Source organism: Desmodus rotundus, chromosome 6, assembly GCF_022682495.2.
Source record: "Desmodus rotundus isolate HL8 chromosome 6, HLdesRot8A.1, whole genome shotgun sequence".
In the NCBI taxonomy this organism is placed as follows: domain Eukaryota; kingdom Metazoa; phylum Chordata; class Mammalia; order Chiroptera; family Phyllostomidae; genus Desmodus; species Desmodus rotundus.
In genome coordinates, this window is record NC_071392.1 from 93,732,516 (window position 1) to 93,748,419 (window position 15,904).

Here is a 15,904-nt window from a genome sequence, read left to right on the forward strand (position 1 = left end):
TCACTGCAAGGCCCCACTGCCTGGCACGCAGGGGACACCCAGACACTTGCTGACTAAATGAAGAGTGCATGTGGAATGTCCACTGCCCTTCGCGTTTCATGGAGTTCTGGGGACGTGTGCACACAGGGTGACCTGTGCCACTGGGCGTCATTTTGTGAGCAGGAACCAGCATCCGGAGCCGACAGGGCTGAGCCCCTGCATGGGGGATGGGAGGTGTCCATGGTCTGAGAGACCAGGCCACCTCCAGACCATGGTCAGGGCCACCGTGACACTGTCCAAAAGCCGGCTGGAGAAGGAACCAAACTGACAGCTGTACCAGGTCATGAAATAGGAGGCGAGCCAGCCCGAGAGTAAGGGCAGGACACCTGTGGCAAAGGGGAGGGTGTGGCTTTAAACTAAGACCCCTTGGAGCAACAGAAGGGATCACAAGGGACTCAGCCAGGACCCACGGATAGGGACATTTGGTGACTTCAGATGCAAGAACCCACACCCCCAGCATCCACCGCGCCACAGCCCCGGACCCCTGCCCCTCCTTTGGTGAGCCCCCCACAGCACGGAGACGGTGCACTCCTAACCCGGGTGGAAAGGCGAGGGCACCCGGCCTTGGAGACGCCGGGCACAGCAACCCCGGGGCAGTCCTCTCCTGGGGCCTCTCCTTATTCTAGAGTGGCAAGTAGCACACGGGGACGCCGGAGTCTCGAGGGCTCTTGAGCCCCACACTGGACCGCCACATGAATGGCAAAGACAGAACGGCCGGGGCTGGGCACTGCCTGGGGGGGCGCGGCCACACACCCAGCTGCCCCAGAGCTCGCTGAGGCCGCCCTGGGGCCAGAGGCCCCAGTAGTAGCACCTCGCCTACTGCGGCCGGCCTAAGCGACGGTGGGGACCGAGGCGCCCGGCGGGACAGGGAGGGTGGGGTGGTGGGGAACGGGCGGGTGGGGCGCAGAGCCAGCGGAGCGCTGGGCGGGGCGCGCCGGGCGGGGCGGGACGGGCGCCTCGCCGCGCGAGGAAGTCCCTGCCCCGCGCTTTGGGGAAGTGCGGCTCAGGCGCCTGCGCACACCACCCTGCGCCCCGGCCGCGACGATCCGGACCTCGGAGCGCGGGGCCCCGCGCGCGGCGCGAGCAGCTCGGGCGGGGACGCGGCCGGTGAGTGCGCTCGCGCGCACGCAGCGCCGAGGACCGCGGTCCTGCCGCTCCCGACCTGGGGAGGTGCGGGGCGGGAGCCTCGTGAGCAGGCTCCGGGATCCGCACCCCAAGAACTCCCGCCGTGGGGTCCACGTGGACCCTGGGCCGCCGCGGGACTGGAGCCTGCCCTCCCCCGCGCGTGGGGGAAGGGGCGCTGCAACCGGGTTCCCCTTTTCTGCAGCTCAGGGCCTGGGGAAGTGATTGCTCAAAGGGGGGGCCGGAAGAACTCAGGTTTCCGCGTCTCCCGCCCCCCTCAGCCCGGTGGGGAGGGGCCGAAGCGGGACACTCGGTCCGCTGCGCTCTGTTGGATGCGGCAGCCTCTCAGCCGCGCTAGTCGTAGGGGAGGCGCTGCGACCCTCACCCCCGCCCCCCGCCGATCGGGCAGGCGCTGGCCTCCCAAGCCGTGGGAGAGCCTCCTGCTGTCCGACTGGAGTCCCAGCTGCTGCAGTGCACGCCCCTTCGGCAACCAGGGTGGGGCCCCCACCGAACCTGGCCCCTCCCGCCCCCACCTCTCCTTTGGGTCGCTGGTGAGTGGGGCGCCACGGCGAGTTGCTTGAGGTAGTGGTGGGGGTGTTAGAGACTGGAGGAAAGGGTCCCTGCAAAAGGAGGCAAGCTCCTCCAGGCAGAACCTAGCAGCAGAAAGAGGGAGCCAGAAATGAGCCCCTGACCCCCATCATTGCAAAGGTGAGCTGGGGGCGAGGGCGCCGAGGTTAGGAGAACTGGCCTGCCTTGGAGGAGCCAGGCTGGGGCTCAACCAACAGCCAAATGGGGGTCGGGGACCACAAACAGGAAAGGTACTCAGCAGGGTCAGGAGGGAACAGCCCCTCTGCTGACCCCCCGCCCAAAGGTCCCGGCATTTTTTCCCTGGGATTGCCACACGTTCTCATTCTTTTTTTGGACCGGGCAGGGTTGGAGACGTTCTTTTTCCTTCTGTGGAGCAGAGCAGCAGCCGCTCCCGAGGGAGCCTGAGTCCCCAGAGGCTGGACTTTCTGCCTGTCCAGCCTCTTTCATCCCAGACTAGGGGGTTGGCCAAGCGTGGGGCCCAGGAAGAGGAAGGAGGCCCCTCCAAACTCAGGGATGAGGGGTAGGAACCCCAGTTCACACCCTGTAGCTGCCCCAGAGAAGCAGCCGTTGCCATGGGGGCACAGGTGGCCCCAGCCAGCCTGAAAAGGGTGCGCCAGCCAGGTCCAGGGGTAGGTGACCAGATCCAGGGCCTGCAACCTGGACATTGGGGACTAGTCCCCTTTCCCCAAACCTCTGGACCCCAGCATCAGGGCCCTGCGCCCTCAGACAGGACCCTCCACTGCAGAGGGGAGTTGGAGATGGCAGCCAAGGTGGGTACAGTCTTCAGGTGCTGGGGGTGGGGGGCAGGACTGGGCCCCTGCCCCCTCTCACAGTGGGGGGCGCAGAGGAGGAAGAGCGGCTCTGCCTGGGGAAGTCACGACAGTCTAGGGCACAGCTACTAGACCTCAGAGGTTGCCACACCCCTTCCTTTCCCTAGAAACTTGACCCCTGAGGGAAGGCTGTGGGGCTGCTGCTTCCCCATCTGCCTGACAGAAACCATGGGACCAAGTTTGGGGTTCCCCTCCGTGATTTCAAGGTGGTAAAGGGCTGGGGTCTCAGGGAACCCTGCGCCTTGCCCCCACATTCGTGTCAGGGCAGAGGCCCCTGAGCATCCAGGCCCTGGCGGCCAGGGAGCCCTAAGTGTGAATAGCTCTGGTTCTGTCACCTCCACCGGGACTTGGCCAGCCACAGCAGGGGGGCCCCAGCTGCACCGTCTGACATCCATCCTCACTTCCTTGGAGACCCCCAGGCCAGCGTGGACCAAAATGGATTAAGAGGCCCCCGGCTCAGGGACAAGAAAATAAAGCGAAACCAGGCCGCGAGCTTCCTGTCGTCTGAGAGGGGCGGTAGGGGCCCAGGGAGGTGTGCGTGGCAGCTGTGCAGGGGCCTCCCTGGGCCCTGTGAGCCCTCCGCTGGGACGGGGTGGGCGCAGGCAAGGGCGGTGGTGAGGAGGTGGTCAAACCGCCTCCAGGGCGCTCATTGCTTGCCCTGCACCGCCGCGGTCCCCACTCGGACTCGGGATCTGTGGTGAGGCTGGCAGGGGGCACATGGGGGGCGTGGCGGGCATACTGCTCACTCGACTCGCTCCTCCAGCGCCCCCACAAGCCTCCAGTGCGGAACGTGAAGGTGCGGCGGAGACGCTGATAAGGACGCATCCCGCGCCTCCCCGGGCATCCCGCAGTTCTCTACCGGGGAGCAGGACTCCCCCGCCTACTGCTGCCCCCGCTTCCCCCAACTGGCGTGGCGTGCCTGCCCTGTGGCAAGGCAGCGGTTTCCGCAGCCTGGTGGGGGAAGGGAGGGCGGGAAACGGGGCGGTAAGTGGCCAGCTGGGGGAAGGGGCTCCCAGGGACCTCGTCTAGGGCTGGGGGGGCGGGGCACGTGGGTCCTTGGGAGGCTCAAGGCTCACCTCCCCCGTGAGCCCCACGTCAGGCACCCTCAGGAGGTCCTGCTTTTCCCACCCAAACCCTCCACGCTTCAGGCATAGTCCCCCACCCAGCGAACGGGTACAGATGCTCTGGGGCCCACGGGCAGATCTGGACTCCTGGTGGCAGCGACCAGCCGCACACTGTCCCCTGCAACCTGCAGAAAACCCAGCACAGAGGGAGCTGGGGTGGGGGTTCTGAATGTGTGACCGCCACCCCTATGCTCCAAACGGATAGCCACAAACACTTGGGGCCTCCAGGCCCCCTGGGAGGGGCCAGGAGCCGGAAACCAAGAAAGAGGAACCCAGGCTTCCGGCTTCCCAGGGACTGAGTGGATGGGGGTGTCCCAGAACCTCCTGTGGATTTCTTGTCCCAGACCCCTCCTCACTGTCCATGCACCCTTGGCGGCCCTGGTGTAGGCTGTGGTGCAGCTGCAGGCAAGGCAGTGGGCACATTCAGGACCCCTGGGGGGGGTGTCCAGGGGCTGGGGGCTTGGGTCCTCTGAGAAACTGGGCCTCTCTCCTCAGACTCCCAGGCTGCGGTGAGGGTCCAGAGCCGGCACCACGGAGCCCCAGCGACTGCCTCCACCCACCCATGCCCACCGCGCATGAGGCTGACAAACAGGTGCGCCTCCCACCCCCATCTCTGCCTCCGGCGGCAACCAGGAGCTGAGGGCCCCTCCAACACCTGGGAGACCGGGAGAGTGCTGCCTGTAGGAGCACAGCCACCAGTGGGCAGCCCGTGGGGGGAGGCGGGTGGGCCCGCAGTACAGCCGGTGGCTGAAGTACCCGTCTCCTCCCAGTACACAGGGCCAGAGGAGGCGGACCAGCCGCCCTCCATGTCCAGTCATGACGCGGCACCGCCGGCTGCCCCCAGCCGCAGCCCCTGCTGCTTGTGCTGGTGCTGCTGCTGCAGCTGCTCCTGGTACGTGCAGGTGGGGAGGGGAGGGGAGGAGCAGCTGAGCAGGCCTGGGCCCAGCATCCTGCACCCTGACCCTCAGGTGGCCTCCGGGGTGTCTCCTGCGAGCAGGATGCCCCTGCCACCCCCAGCATTGTCCAGGGACTGTGGAGCTCTGGTGGCTGGGCCCGGGCCCGGGTTTGGTGTTCTGCCTGCAGTGTGGTGCTAGCCAGCCCTGCACGCTCCTCCGTCCCTTCACCCAGCACAGGCTTGCTGACACCACGTACTACCGGCCCTCGGGATCCTACTGTCAGGTGGAGGGGTGCAGAACAGAGACCTGCCCGGGGACACTGGGGACAAGCCTCCAGTGCAGCATGCTGGAGCAGGCATGGGGCCTGCAGGTGGTCCCAGGGTTTTCTGGTATCTAGGAAGCTGTTGGGAGTTTGTGTGCCTTTTGGAGGTCTGGACAGAGCTGTGGGGACCCACAGGGGCACCAGGTGACCCGTGAGCAACCGAGGCCTGAGCCCAGATCTGAGATAGGAGAGGGGTGGCCTGGGGGTGAGACAGTGTGAGGAGCTGAGTAGCGGCTTGGGAGGCCAAAGGAGGGTCTGTGCTCGGGCTGGCTGTGTGGACAGGGGGGTGTGAGGGGTCTATCGGCCATCTGCACAGCCTTGGAGAGAGGTGTGTTTGCAGGTACGGGTTCGGAGCCCACCTGACACAGGCCAGAGGGAAGACGGGCCTCTGGGGCTGGGGGCTTTCCCACTCCAACAGTGGGACTGCTGGGAGAGGGGTTGAGGTCAGGTGGGGCTACACCAGCAGCCCACGAAGGTACCAAAGGCAAGAGAACAGCAGAGTCCTTGGTCAAGGCAGCTGAAGCGGCCTTGGCCCCGAGGCTGGGGCAGAGGAAAGGAAGGAGCAGGACCCAGAGCTGGGCTGCCACATGGGAGACCCCGGGCCTCGCGTCTACACCTGTGCTGAGCGTCCCGTGCTCACACGGGGGCCTGTGTGTCTGCCATTAGGAGCAAAGGGCAGCGGCGCTCGTGGCGGGCCCCCGGGGACAGCAAGCTGCAGTCCCTCCCCAGCTGTGAAGCCTGGTAAGTCTGGGCCGGGTAGGGCTGCGGGCTGGGGGTCTGGGGCATGTGCCTGACCTGCTGGTGGTTCCCCGGCAGTGCACCAAGCCTCGAGGAGGTGCAGAGCTGGGCGCAGTCCTTTGACAAGCTGATGCACAGCCCCGCGGGGCGCAGCACCTTCCGGGCCTTCCTGCGCACCGAGTACAGCGAGGAAAACATGCTCTTCTGGCTGGCCTGTGAGGAGCTCAAGGCTGAGGCCGACCAGCATGTGGTAGACGAGAAGGCACGGCTCATCTACGAGGACTACGTGTCCATCCTGTCCCCCAGGGAGGTGAGCCTGGACTCCCGCGTCCGGGAGGGCATCAACAGGAGGATGAGGGAGCCATCTGCACACACCTTCGACGACGCACAGCTGCAGGTCTACACACTCATGCACCGGGACTCCTACCCCCGCTTCCTCAGCTCCCCTGCCTACCGTGCCCTGCTGCTCCAGGCCAGCTCCCAGGCCGCCCCTGAGGAGGCCTAGGCCGCTCCTCTCTGGGCAGAGGCTCAGTACACCTTCCCTGTGTGCGGCAGCTGCTGGCAGGCACACCTGGCCGGCACCCTGGGGGCCCAGACGTGAGCAGCAGGAGCAGGGGAGGCCAGGGGCCCTCCCCACCGGGGACCCCGTGCCCTGAGGGCCTGCTCACAGACAGGTGTGCTGGCCCGCGAGGGCTCCTACCTGGTGAGAGAAGGACCCCGTGGGAGACAGCTTGGACCCCCACCCGCCCCCCCAGGCAGCTGGGGGCTGTGAAAGACACCTTTGGTGAAAAACAGGGCCCCTGCACTGTCGCGGTGGTGGGACGAGACCCTCCACCTTGAGCTGCAACACCCGGAACCAGACGCAGAGCCTCTGCGCCCACTTCCGGGGATGGGACCCAGCCTCTCTGTTACCAGTTCGTTAACTGTAAACCTGGAAACACGTCCTCACTGTGTTTTATCCAAAGAAGGCTTCCTGTTCCTCTCCACATCCCCTCCCCCCACAGCGGGCTGTCTCATCGGAGGGGTTTTCATGTGCCACCTCTCTTTCCATGTGGGAGCAGCCGGGCTCGGAGGAGACCCACCCCACACCCTGCCCTATGCCTACTCTTCCCCAGCAGGGCCCTGCAGGTGAGGGGCCAGGACTGGCAGAGCAGTAAGCAGCAGTGCCCAGGCTTTGGGTGGGCCGGGTCTCGGGACGTGTCAAAGGTTGTCTCCAGAGGCGGGCCCTGGGAGGCCTGTGCTGGTCACCACGTCCCCAGAATTCCCAGCACACAGTGTGATTTGGCACTGAGAAAGGGTCCGGGGCCCAGCCCCACCCATTCTGCCTCCCCCAGCAACAGGGTGCAGGGACCAGCGCTGGGAGGGGACCCGGGCCCTCTGTGCACCCAAGCCCCCTCCCACCCAATCCCTCCAGCATTTGCCACCAAGGCTATACCCAAGTGTCACCTGACCCCAGAAGGAGGGCTGTGCATGGCCCACCAGGACCAAAGGCCACAGAGAGCACAGTGGCAAAAAGAAACATTTAATAATTTGGGGAAAGGGAGAAAGGTAGGCTGCAAGTGGGGGCACGAAGCAGGTCTCCGGGAAAGCTGTGGCGGCAGGAAGCAGGAAGGGCAATGGGCCATTGCCAGCGCGCCCACACGACATCAGCAGAACTGCAGGGGGGGTGGGCCACAGGCGTCCATCCCCTCAGCATCAGTCGCCACGCATGGCAGGAGGCAGGGGAGGGGTCCCACCGCCCTCCCCAGAGCTCCCAGGAGGCCAGTTGGGTGGGGCTGTCCCCCACTGCACACCACATGGGCCCCACTCAGGCTGCAGACCCAACCCCAGGGGGCCAGGGACACCTGGGCTCACCCACCCACCTTCCAGCGGTTCCCACACTCATTGCAGACAACAAACGTGGTCATGGGCTCGTCGGAGCTGCGGGTCTGCACCTGCAGGCGGGACGTGGCACAGGCCAGGAGCGGTCAGTCAGGGCAGGAGGCCGCGGGCAGCAGGTCTCCCCTGCAGTCACTACCAGGGGGCCACCCAGGCCTGCCCTACAGCCCCCCACCCCTGAGGGTGGCCCTTCCTTCCAGTGGCCCTGACCGTTCCACTGTTACCAGGGCCCTGGCGCCCCCTGGGGTCCACAGTGGCATCTGCCTCTGTGGGTCACAGTGTGGCCGTGCAGCCACCACCAGGCAGCACAGCACCCTCTCCCGCCCCCCGGCAGCAGTCCTTGGGCCCCTCCATGCTGGGTGGGCCAGGTCCCCAACTCTGTCCACAGCAAGTGGGCCACGCCCCAGAGGTGCTGCTTGCTGGGGACCAGGGCCCTGAGCAGAGGAGCAGGTCCTAAAGGTAACCGTCACTCCTGGGCTTGGGCCCCAGTGCTGGCTGGCACCACCCACACTTGCCATCCAGGCTGAGGGTGTGGACACCGCCCACCCGCAGACCTGGGCCCGCACGCGTGGCCACGGCGCACCTGCGTGTAGGTGCAGCTCTTCTTCCTGCACTTGCCACAGGTGAACAGGTCCGTCTGAGTGCCGCCCGTGCGGGCCATCTGGTGCTCACGGATGGCCTCCTTGGTCATGGCCTTGCGGATCTCCTTCAGCTCATCACTGGCCATCTCCTGCGGAGGGCGCCGGGCACTGAGCGCAGCCCGAAGGGCACCCCGCCTGCCCGTGGGATGGACACTCACCTCGGACGTCATCACGGCGATCTGCTGTGGCGTGATGGAGCCGCACAGCACATTCCGCCGCAGGTCTGGGTTCTTGGCGTCCTTGAGGTTGGAGATGCGGCTCCGAACACGGTTCTTGTACTTCATGTCCGTGTTCCCCACGTCCCGGAAGATGCGTGCGGGCTTTTAAGGACTGTTGTAGGCGAGGCCGCTGCCCTCCACCCACCCCACCAGCCGGGTGGGGACTCCCGTGGGGGCTGCCAGGGTGGGGACAGGGCTGGGAAGAAGAGCTCAGCACCTCAGGGTCAGTCTGTCCACCCAGGCCTGGTGGTGAGCGGAAGGGCTGCTGGGCACTCACCTGCCCCCACTGGACCCAGTCCAGGCTCAAGGGCCCGGGGACCCGGGGCTGCCAGCAAGCAGCATCAGCCCTCAGCAGGCTCGGGGTGAGGGGGGCCCACACCACCACCCAGCAGCCTGGCAAAGGCGCCAGAGCAGAGCTGGGCCTGGTTGGCCTGGGGACCCCACCTGAAACCCCCAGCCTCCAAGCCCTGCGCAAAGGATATATTCCTCAATCTGGGCCGACAGGCGCTCGCAGTCTGCACTAATGGCCACGTGGTCATCTGTAAGAAGCAGCTCTGACTAGCCGCCCCGCTGGTTCTGCCCACCACCTCTCAGCCCACCCAGCACCAGGGTGGCAGTGGTGGGCTGGGGACAGGGCTGTCCCTTGGGCACTCACTGTCCGTCTGCAGGGCGGCTGTCAGCATCTCCCGGCACTTGTTCCGCACAGCGTCGCAAGTGACCGGCACTGGGGGGAATGTGGTCATTCTCGGGGCCGACAGCACTCTGGGCAGCTCTGGCCTCTTGCGGCTGGAGAGAGACAGGCCCACTCGGGCCATAAGGACCCATGAGACACCTATCCCCACAAAATCCAATGTCACAGCCCATTCTCCTAAGTCCTATCTGCTCCACCCTGAGAGCAGCCCCTGACCCCATGCAGCTGCAGTCCAGCCTGGCCTGTCCATGGGTCTGCCCTGCTGGCCAGACGCAGTGAGGCCAGCTGGGAGGGAACTCCACCCCCCACCCCCTGACTGGGGCACAATGGGGACAGCATCACTCTCAGGGGGGCCCAGATCATAGGGCCACACCACCACCACCACCAGTTGGCGTCAGGCAGGTGGGGCAGGGTGTCAGTCGCTCAAGGCCAGGTCAGCTGGCCAGAGCATAGCTGCCCTGCCCCAGGCTGCCTGCTGTCCAGGCTGTGTCCACCAGCCCTCCCCTCAGGCCCCTGCATCTCATGCACCTGTGACCCCGAGGGAGAAGGGAGAGGCCAGCCAGAGAGAGGCCAGTTCAAGGGTCAGGGTGTACAGCCCAAGCTGGCCACGGAGCACCGCGCTGAGGGCTCCCACAGGTCTGGCAGGGCAGCAGCAGCCCTGCCCGTTGGGGGATGGCGCTGCAGACAGTGTCCAGCGGAACTCTGGACAGTCCCCTCCCAGAGGCTAAAAGGGCTCGTGTTCACAGGGCCTCAGCCTGCTCATGGCGCAGAAATCGGTGCTCACATGCTGAGTGGGTCTGTCCTGAGTGCTGGAGGGGGTGCACCTGCCTCCCGGGTAAGCTACCTGGTATCCTTGGCCTCAGGGCCCTCCTTCGAGGACGTAGGTGGAGGCCCGCCCCTCCTCCGCTCCCTGGCTTTGGCATCCGAAGCATCTGCAGGTGCCCAGAGTGGGGTGGCTGGCTGAGGGAAGGCATACCCGGGGGTGGGGCCGGGGCAGGGCCAGCCCAGGGAGGGGAGCAGATTGCTGCCACAGCACAGCCTCTGCCAGCCTGCCGGCCCCTGCTGCCAACGACACACCAGGGCCTCTCCTGTGCAGACTGAGGAATGGCCCCCATGCCTCTTCCCCGCCCACGCTGCCCCACTCAGGCAGGCTGCCTGAGGGCCTCCCAGGGGCCCACCCCACTGTCCAATCTGCCAGAGGGGTTGCCATCCCCCAAGAGTGACCCCTGAGTGTGGACACACACGCCCCCCAGTGACATTCCCACAGGGGGAGCATCTGCACTCAGACAGGACAAGGCCATTCCCCAGCTGGACCGCAGCAGGCACCACTGGGAGGCGCCATCCACTGAGCAAGACCGCAAGGGCTCCCAAGACCGGGGCCTGCGCCGGGAGCCTCCCCCACCCGCCGCAACAAAACACACGTCCAACATGGGGCCCTCGGCCACGCAGGACCGCAGGGAGGCCGCAGACATTCCTCTGCGCTCCACAGGGGCTCCGGGTGCCGCCTTGGCCCCTCCTCTCTGCCAACTTCCGCCTTCTCTCCTTTCTCCCTCCTCCTCCTCCTGCCCCTCACCCCTTCTTCCTCTCCTTCCTTCCCCCTCCTCCTCCACTGGCTGGGGGCAACTCCTGCTGCCCTGACACCACTTGCCTCTGCGCAGCCCGCGGCCACCCTCAAGTCTCCTCCAGGGAAGCCCCACCCCTCCCAGCCCTGAGCAGGGCTTCTAGGAAGGGCCTGCCACACCCCCATCCCCGGTGGGCCTGCCAGCCAGCCGCTACTGGCAACGTGCTCCCCGCCCCAGCGCTCAGCCCATCGTGCCCACTGCGCACCCAGGAGCTTCTTCCAGGACTTGATGAGCGACTTGGCGAGCGCGATGACCTCCTCATCAGAGCTCTGCTTCCGCAGGGCGTTTACAGACATGCCGACTCGGGTGGACTACAAGGCAAGCATCTGGGCTGGGGGCAGCGGCCAGGCCCTCCTCACAGACCTCTGAAGGCTCCCATGGGGCAGGGGCTAAGGGTCAGCAATAGAAGGGGGACACTCTTCCCGAGGGCTACTGCTCCCTCCGGGACCTGGGAGCCTCAGTGGCCAGGGACAGGGTGGGTCGTCCTGGGAGGCCCCTCCTCATCTCAGACCAGCAGCAAAAGGCAGGGGTAGCCTCATCAGGGGAGGTGTTTGTGCGGCCCAAGGACAGGGGCATGGGGCAGGGAGCCCTGCGAGGTGCCCAGGACCTGCTCCGGAAGCTCTCCCAGGCAGGGGACACTTGGGGCCCTACCTGGAGCAGGTGCAGAGTGACCGGCATGGCCTTCAGCTCCCGCAGCAGGTCCATGGCTCCCTCCTGGAAGAAGAGTGGGCCTTCATGAACTTGTCTCCTTGGACAAGCCCACTGCCGACACATGAGAGTGCAGGGACACGAGGTAGTGACAACTGAGGGGCCCACTGGGGCCAGATGCCCAGGGCCGGTGGGCATGCGAAGCGGCTGTGCACCCGACCCTGGCACTACAGGTCACGTGGCTTCTCACCCGGCAGCGGCCACTGACCAGACCAGGATGAGGGGAATGCCAGGGAGGGCCACAGCCGGGTGAAGGTGTGGCCCCAGAGGTACCCACTCCCCTGTGCGGTCCCTGTCCCTTGCCCAAGTGGATCAGGCAGCCTCCTCCCAAAGTGACCCACCCACCAGGTGAGAGGAGCTGACCCAGGACCTGTGGGTGCCCCTGCTGAGGCCAAACCCTCAGGATACCTCCACCACACCCTCACCCAGCTTGTGCATGTCCCATGACCCCACCCCCCATCAATCTCTCTGAGACCCACTCCTTGGCCAGCCCTACCCCTCATCTGGACTATTGCACAGACCCCCGGTCTCCTTTCTCTGTCTCCCTTCTCCCCCCACCCATGTTTCCTCACTGTTCTGCAACGTGCCACACTGCTGGCCCCAGGGCCTTCCCACCTGCGCCCACGCCAAGGACATGTCTTTCCCAGGAGACCCAAAGACTCCCGCCATCCCTCCCCCAGAGCTGCTGGGGGACACCTCAGCAGCCACACCCCACACAGCACCCCACCCTCCCCACTGCTCTTCTTCCCTCCACAGACACCTCACTTTTTAACGCATCGATGTTTCCACGTGTGTCTCTCCCGGGACACAAAGGGGTACAGATGACTCCACCCGGCCACCCAAGGTCATGAGAGCCTCAGATGTCCTGCAGCCCAGGTGGCAGTGGGCTTGCCCTGCCCCTCCCAATCTGGGTGGCATCCTTGCTCAGGCTGCAGCCCTGGGTGACCTCCTCAGAGGGGGCACAAGGGCACAGCCCCGCTCCCTGATCATCTTTCCCGGGACAAGACGGAGCCCCAGGCTTCATAGTGCCAGCTTCCCAGGGCTCCGGGCTAACACCATACCTGACCTCCCAGGGACAGCCGCCAACTCCCCTGAGGGGCCTCTCGGTGGCTGGAACCCTGGGAGCCTCCGGCAGCTCTCACGCCCCACCCCACAGCCCCCTAGCCCCAGCCACCTGGCCAGTCCACAGGTGTGCCAGCAACAGCTGCCCCCTCCTCACTCTCCCGTGGGGCTTGAGGGTGTTTCCACCTGCACACCCCACACCCCCAGTTCTGCCAGGCCCCACTCAGCCCTCCGTGGGTTTCAAGGCCCGTCCCTCTGCACCTAGGGGGTGCTCATTGTTTGTTTTGTCTCTTCCACGGGGGGAAGCATCTTCTTTCTCTGGTCACCTCTGCAAAAGGCTACAGATTATTCCCCCGGCCTCCCAGGGTATGGACACAATGGGGGTGCTGGGGCCAGCCCCATTTCCTGAACCCGGACATTTGGGTCGACAGGCACCCACATTCTGTCCTGTTCGACCCAAGAAGCCACCCCAAACTCCCCGGGAGAGGAGAGCGGGTCGGTGTTCACCAGGCCTCTCTCGGGCTGGCTGGACCCTCTCGGCCTGCCAAGGACGCTTCTGTGTGAGGGGACGCAGCTGGACAAGGCCTCCAAGCCGAGGGGCGGCACTGGCCCCCCACCAGCCGGGACCCTGTCTGAGGCTGCGGGACGGCAGCGGCCCGGCACTGCTAAGGCCCTTGCCTGAGAGTCTCGCTATCTGTCCACCCCCAAGTGGGTGCTGGCTGAGTCCTGGCCGAAGAAGGGAAAGCATTTATTAGGGAAACCTGGTTCTTGCAGGGCGGGGACAGAGAAGGGAAGGCCAGCGGCCGGCCCGCGAACGGGGACGGCGAGCGCCGCAGCCCCAGGCCCCGCGGGGATGCCCGAGGAAACCGGCGACCACAGTCCACACTCCCGCCGGCAGGGACCCGGCGTGGGACCAGGGCGGGGCCGGGGACTGCTGCGGGGATGCCCCGGCGGGGCGGGGCTGGGCTGCGCAGGCCCGGCCCCGCGGGGTTCCCCGACTGCGGTTGGGTCTGACTCCAGAGCCGTGGCTGCGGGACAACGTCCAGGCCCGAAAGCGGCCTCCGCCGCGGTGCGGGGGTGATGGGCAGGGCTGTCCCGGGGCAGGGGTCTCGGCCACCGGCGGGGTCTCGTCCTGCCCCTCGGGTGCTCTCCCCGGCCCTGACGGGGCTCGGCAGGCTCGGCGGGGACTCGGCGGGGCGGGGGTCCCGGGGTCCTGGCGGCCCGCGCCCCTCACCGCGCTCTTCTTGGTCACCATCTTGTCCAGCCTCCGGGCGATGCGCGCAATCTCCTCCTCCTTGCCCATCATTGCCTCAGGGGCAGCGCCCCCAGCGCCCACCGCGCCAGCCTCAACCTGCCGGCCCCGACGCCAGCCTCAGCCGTCGCCGCCTCCCGCACCCGCCGCAGCCGACGCAGTCCTGCGGCCGAGGGAGACCCTTCGTTCAAACCCCCGGCCCCCGCGCCCGCCGCGCTGCATCCTGGGACATGTAGTTCCGGCGCCCGTCCGCCTCGCGCGTGCTCTCCCATTTTGGACCACAACTCCCAGAAGCCATGCGGCAGCGCACAGCTTCTTGGGAATTGTAGTCCTCTCGCGGGCTGTCGCCGGAGACCTACGGAAGAGAAGGACTAGCAGTCCCACAAGCCCCGGCGCGGCCCCGTTGGCCTGTGGAGGGGCGAGGCGTTGGCGCTTGAGGCTAGGACGTGCGTTCCCGCTGTGGCGTGGAACCCGGGACGTCGTGGATCCTCCGCTCTGGAGAGGCTGGGGAAGGGAGACGGGGCCCACTACGCGGGGCCGGCAACTGCACCTTAGTGTCTTTCCCTCTCTACTTCTTTTGAGCCCTCCTCTTTCCTTCCTCCGGCCCCGGCGCCGTCGCGGGGCAGCGGCCCCTGACTCCCTCACCCCAGAGCCAAGTCCTGCGGGCGTGGACACGCCCTGCGCGCTGTGCCCCGGATCTTGGCCTCCGAGGCCGCGTGCGGAGAGCCTGGGGCTGGGAGGAAGCAGTGGCAGGATGCGGAGAGGCGAGAGGACGGGGCTGAGTCCGCATGGCGCCAAGGGACCCTGCCGCCGCAGTCGGCCAATTGGGTGCGCATCCTGGACTGCCACTTCAAATAACTCACTGGCCGTTCTGTGCCTCAGTCTCCCTGTCTGTGCAATGGGATGTCCCCGGTACCTCACAGGGCTGCTCTCAGGACGATGCACTGAGGACAGGGCTGGGGACAGAGCACAGGCAGCTAGGTTGTCATCGCCCTTGCTGCGGGAGGGAGGGGCCAGACTGCACGAAGTTGAAGGGATGGCCCGGCCCGGGGAGGGTCAGCAGCCACACCGACGTCTGCCACCTCCCCAGTGATGCAGATGCTGGGTGGTTTGCTAGAGGGGGTAGAACCCTCCTGGGGTCCAGCAACACCAGAGACACTGGGGAATCTGGAGCCACACACCTTTCAACCCCTCTCAACCGAAGACAGATGGCCAGAACAAGTTGCTGGCCAGGGTCCCGTAACAAACCAGCAGGAACCCTAGAGAACCGAGTCCCAGAGATGAGGCTGCAAGGACTGCTCAGAGGAACACCCCCTCGGGCTGGCACCCCCTCCAAGTGCCACAACTGGGAGCCAGCAGAGGTTGGAGCCTAGGGGAGGGGAGTCAACCCACATGGGCAGCAGGGAGCAGCCCTCTGTCCAGCAGAGTCCAACGGAGAGGGTCAGGGCAGGCCTCTCAGAGCCTCGCCTTGCTGCCAAGATGGGTTTGTCCCAGACGCCCAACTGCGGCCCGGGTGTCCACGGGGCAGCCCCACAGCCAGTCCCCATCCGCTCCCTCCACGGGATGGGGACAGATGAGCACAAAGTGCCAGGGAGGGGAGCAGGCAGGCAGACACCCCCGGGAACTAGCCTGAAGACTCTCCCTGGGCGATGGCCCCTGGCGAGGGGACGCCTCCCGCTGTCCTGTGCAAGGTGCTTCGAGTAAGGGATGCTGCTAAGGGTCTGGCCGCGCTGGATGTTCTCAGCCACAAAGACGTGCCTGTGCAGTGACCCTCCAGCATGACTGAAGGGCTGGCTAAGAATGAAGAGCCTGCTTTTCGTACCCCAGGGACAGCCCTGGGGTCTTTGTGCTCCGTCTGCAGGTGGCAGAGGCTTAGGCCACCAGCTGACGGGGGTGCATGCTGAGCAGTGGGCAGCTAGAGGGGGCAGAGACTCAGAGGGCTGCACCCCAGGGTACAGCGGGGTCCCTGGACTGGGAGGTGGGTGGTGGTCTGGGGGCCCTATGACCCTACCCAGCTGCTGGGAGGGCAGGAGGGGTCGTGGCACAGGCAGGCAGAGGCGCAGGAGACAGAGACAGGGCAGGTCTGGAGGCAGAGGAGGTGGCTGCTGGGGTGGGAGGGAGAACAAGGTCTCAAGCTGGGGCCCAGGACCAAGCCCCCGTCAGAAAAGGAACA

General features: G+C 66.3%; 2 protein-coding genes across 9 annotated transcripts; one reads left to right on the forward strand and one right to left on the reverse strand.

The window, feature by feature from the left end:
- The first annotated feature begins 1,029 nt into the window (after window positions 1–1,029).
- RGS19 (regulator of G protein signaling 19) lies at window positions 1,030–6,629 on the forward strand. 8 transcript variants are annotated; one of them, XM_053927153.2, is made up of 6 exons: window positions 1,030–1,146; window positions 3,343–3,563; window positions 4,199–4,295; window positions 4,474–4,595; window positions 5,588–5,662; window positions 5,738–6,629. In XM_053927153.2, exons 3-6 carry the CDS (start codon window positions 4,266–4,268, stop codon window positions 6,162–6,164), a joined length of 654 nt encoding a protein of 217 aa, XP_053783128.1. In that variant the 5' UTR covers window positions 1,030–1,146; window positions 3,343–3,563; window positions 4,199–4,265; the 3' UTR covers window positions 6,165–6,629. The 8 variants fall into 8 exon arrangements, with proteins under 8 accessions (XP_053783128.1, XP_053783129.1, XP_045050867.1 ...); XM_045194929.3 differs by lacking the exon at window positions 1,030–1,146 and adding an exon at window positions 1,180–1,712; XM_045194930.3 differs by lacking the exon at window positions 1,030–1,146 and adding an exon at window positions 1,727–2,519.
- A 531-nt stretch (window positions 6,630–7,160) lies between these two features.
- TCEA2 (transcription elongation factor A2) lies at window positions 7,161–13,964 on the reverse strand. Its single transcript, XM_053927224.2, has 10 exons — window positions 13,714–13,964; window positions 11,361–11,423; window positions 10,915–11,020; window positions 9,932–10,019; window positions 9,052–9,182; window positions 8,879–8,935; window positions 8,337–8,491; window positions 8,121–8,267; window positions 7,522–7,593; window positions 7,161–7,314 (listed from the first exon to the last, which is right to left on the reverse strand). Exons 1-10 carry the CDS (start codon window positions 13,783–13,785, stop codon window positions 7,306–7,308), a joined length of 900 nt encoding a protein of 299 aa, XP_053783199.1. The 5' UTR covers window positions 13,786–13,964; the 3' UTR covers window positions 7,161–7,305.
- Window positions 13,965–15,904: the final 1,940 nt, after the last annotated feature.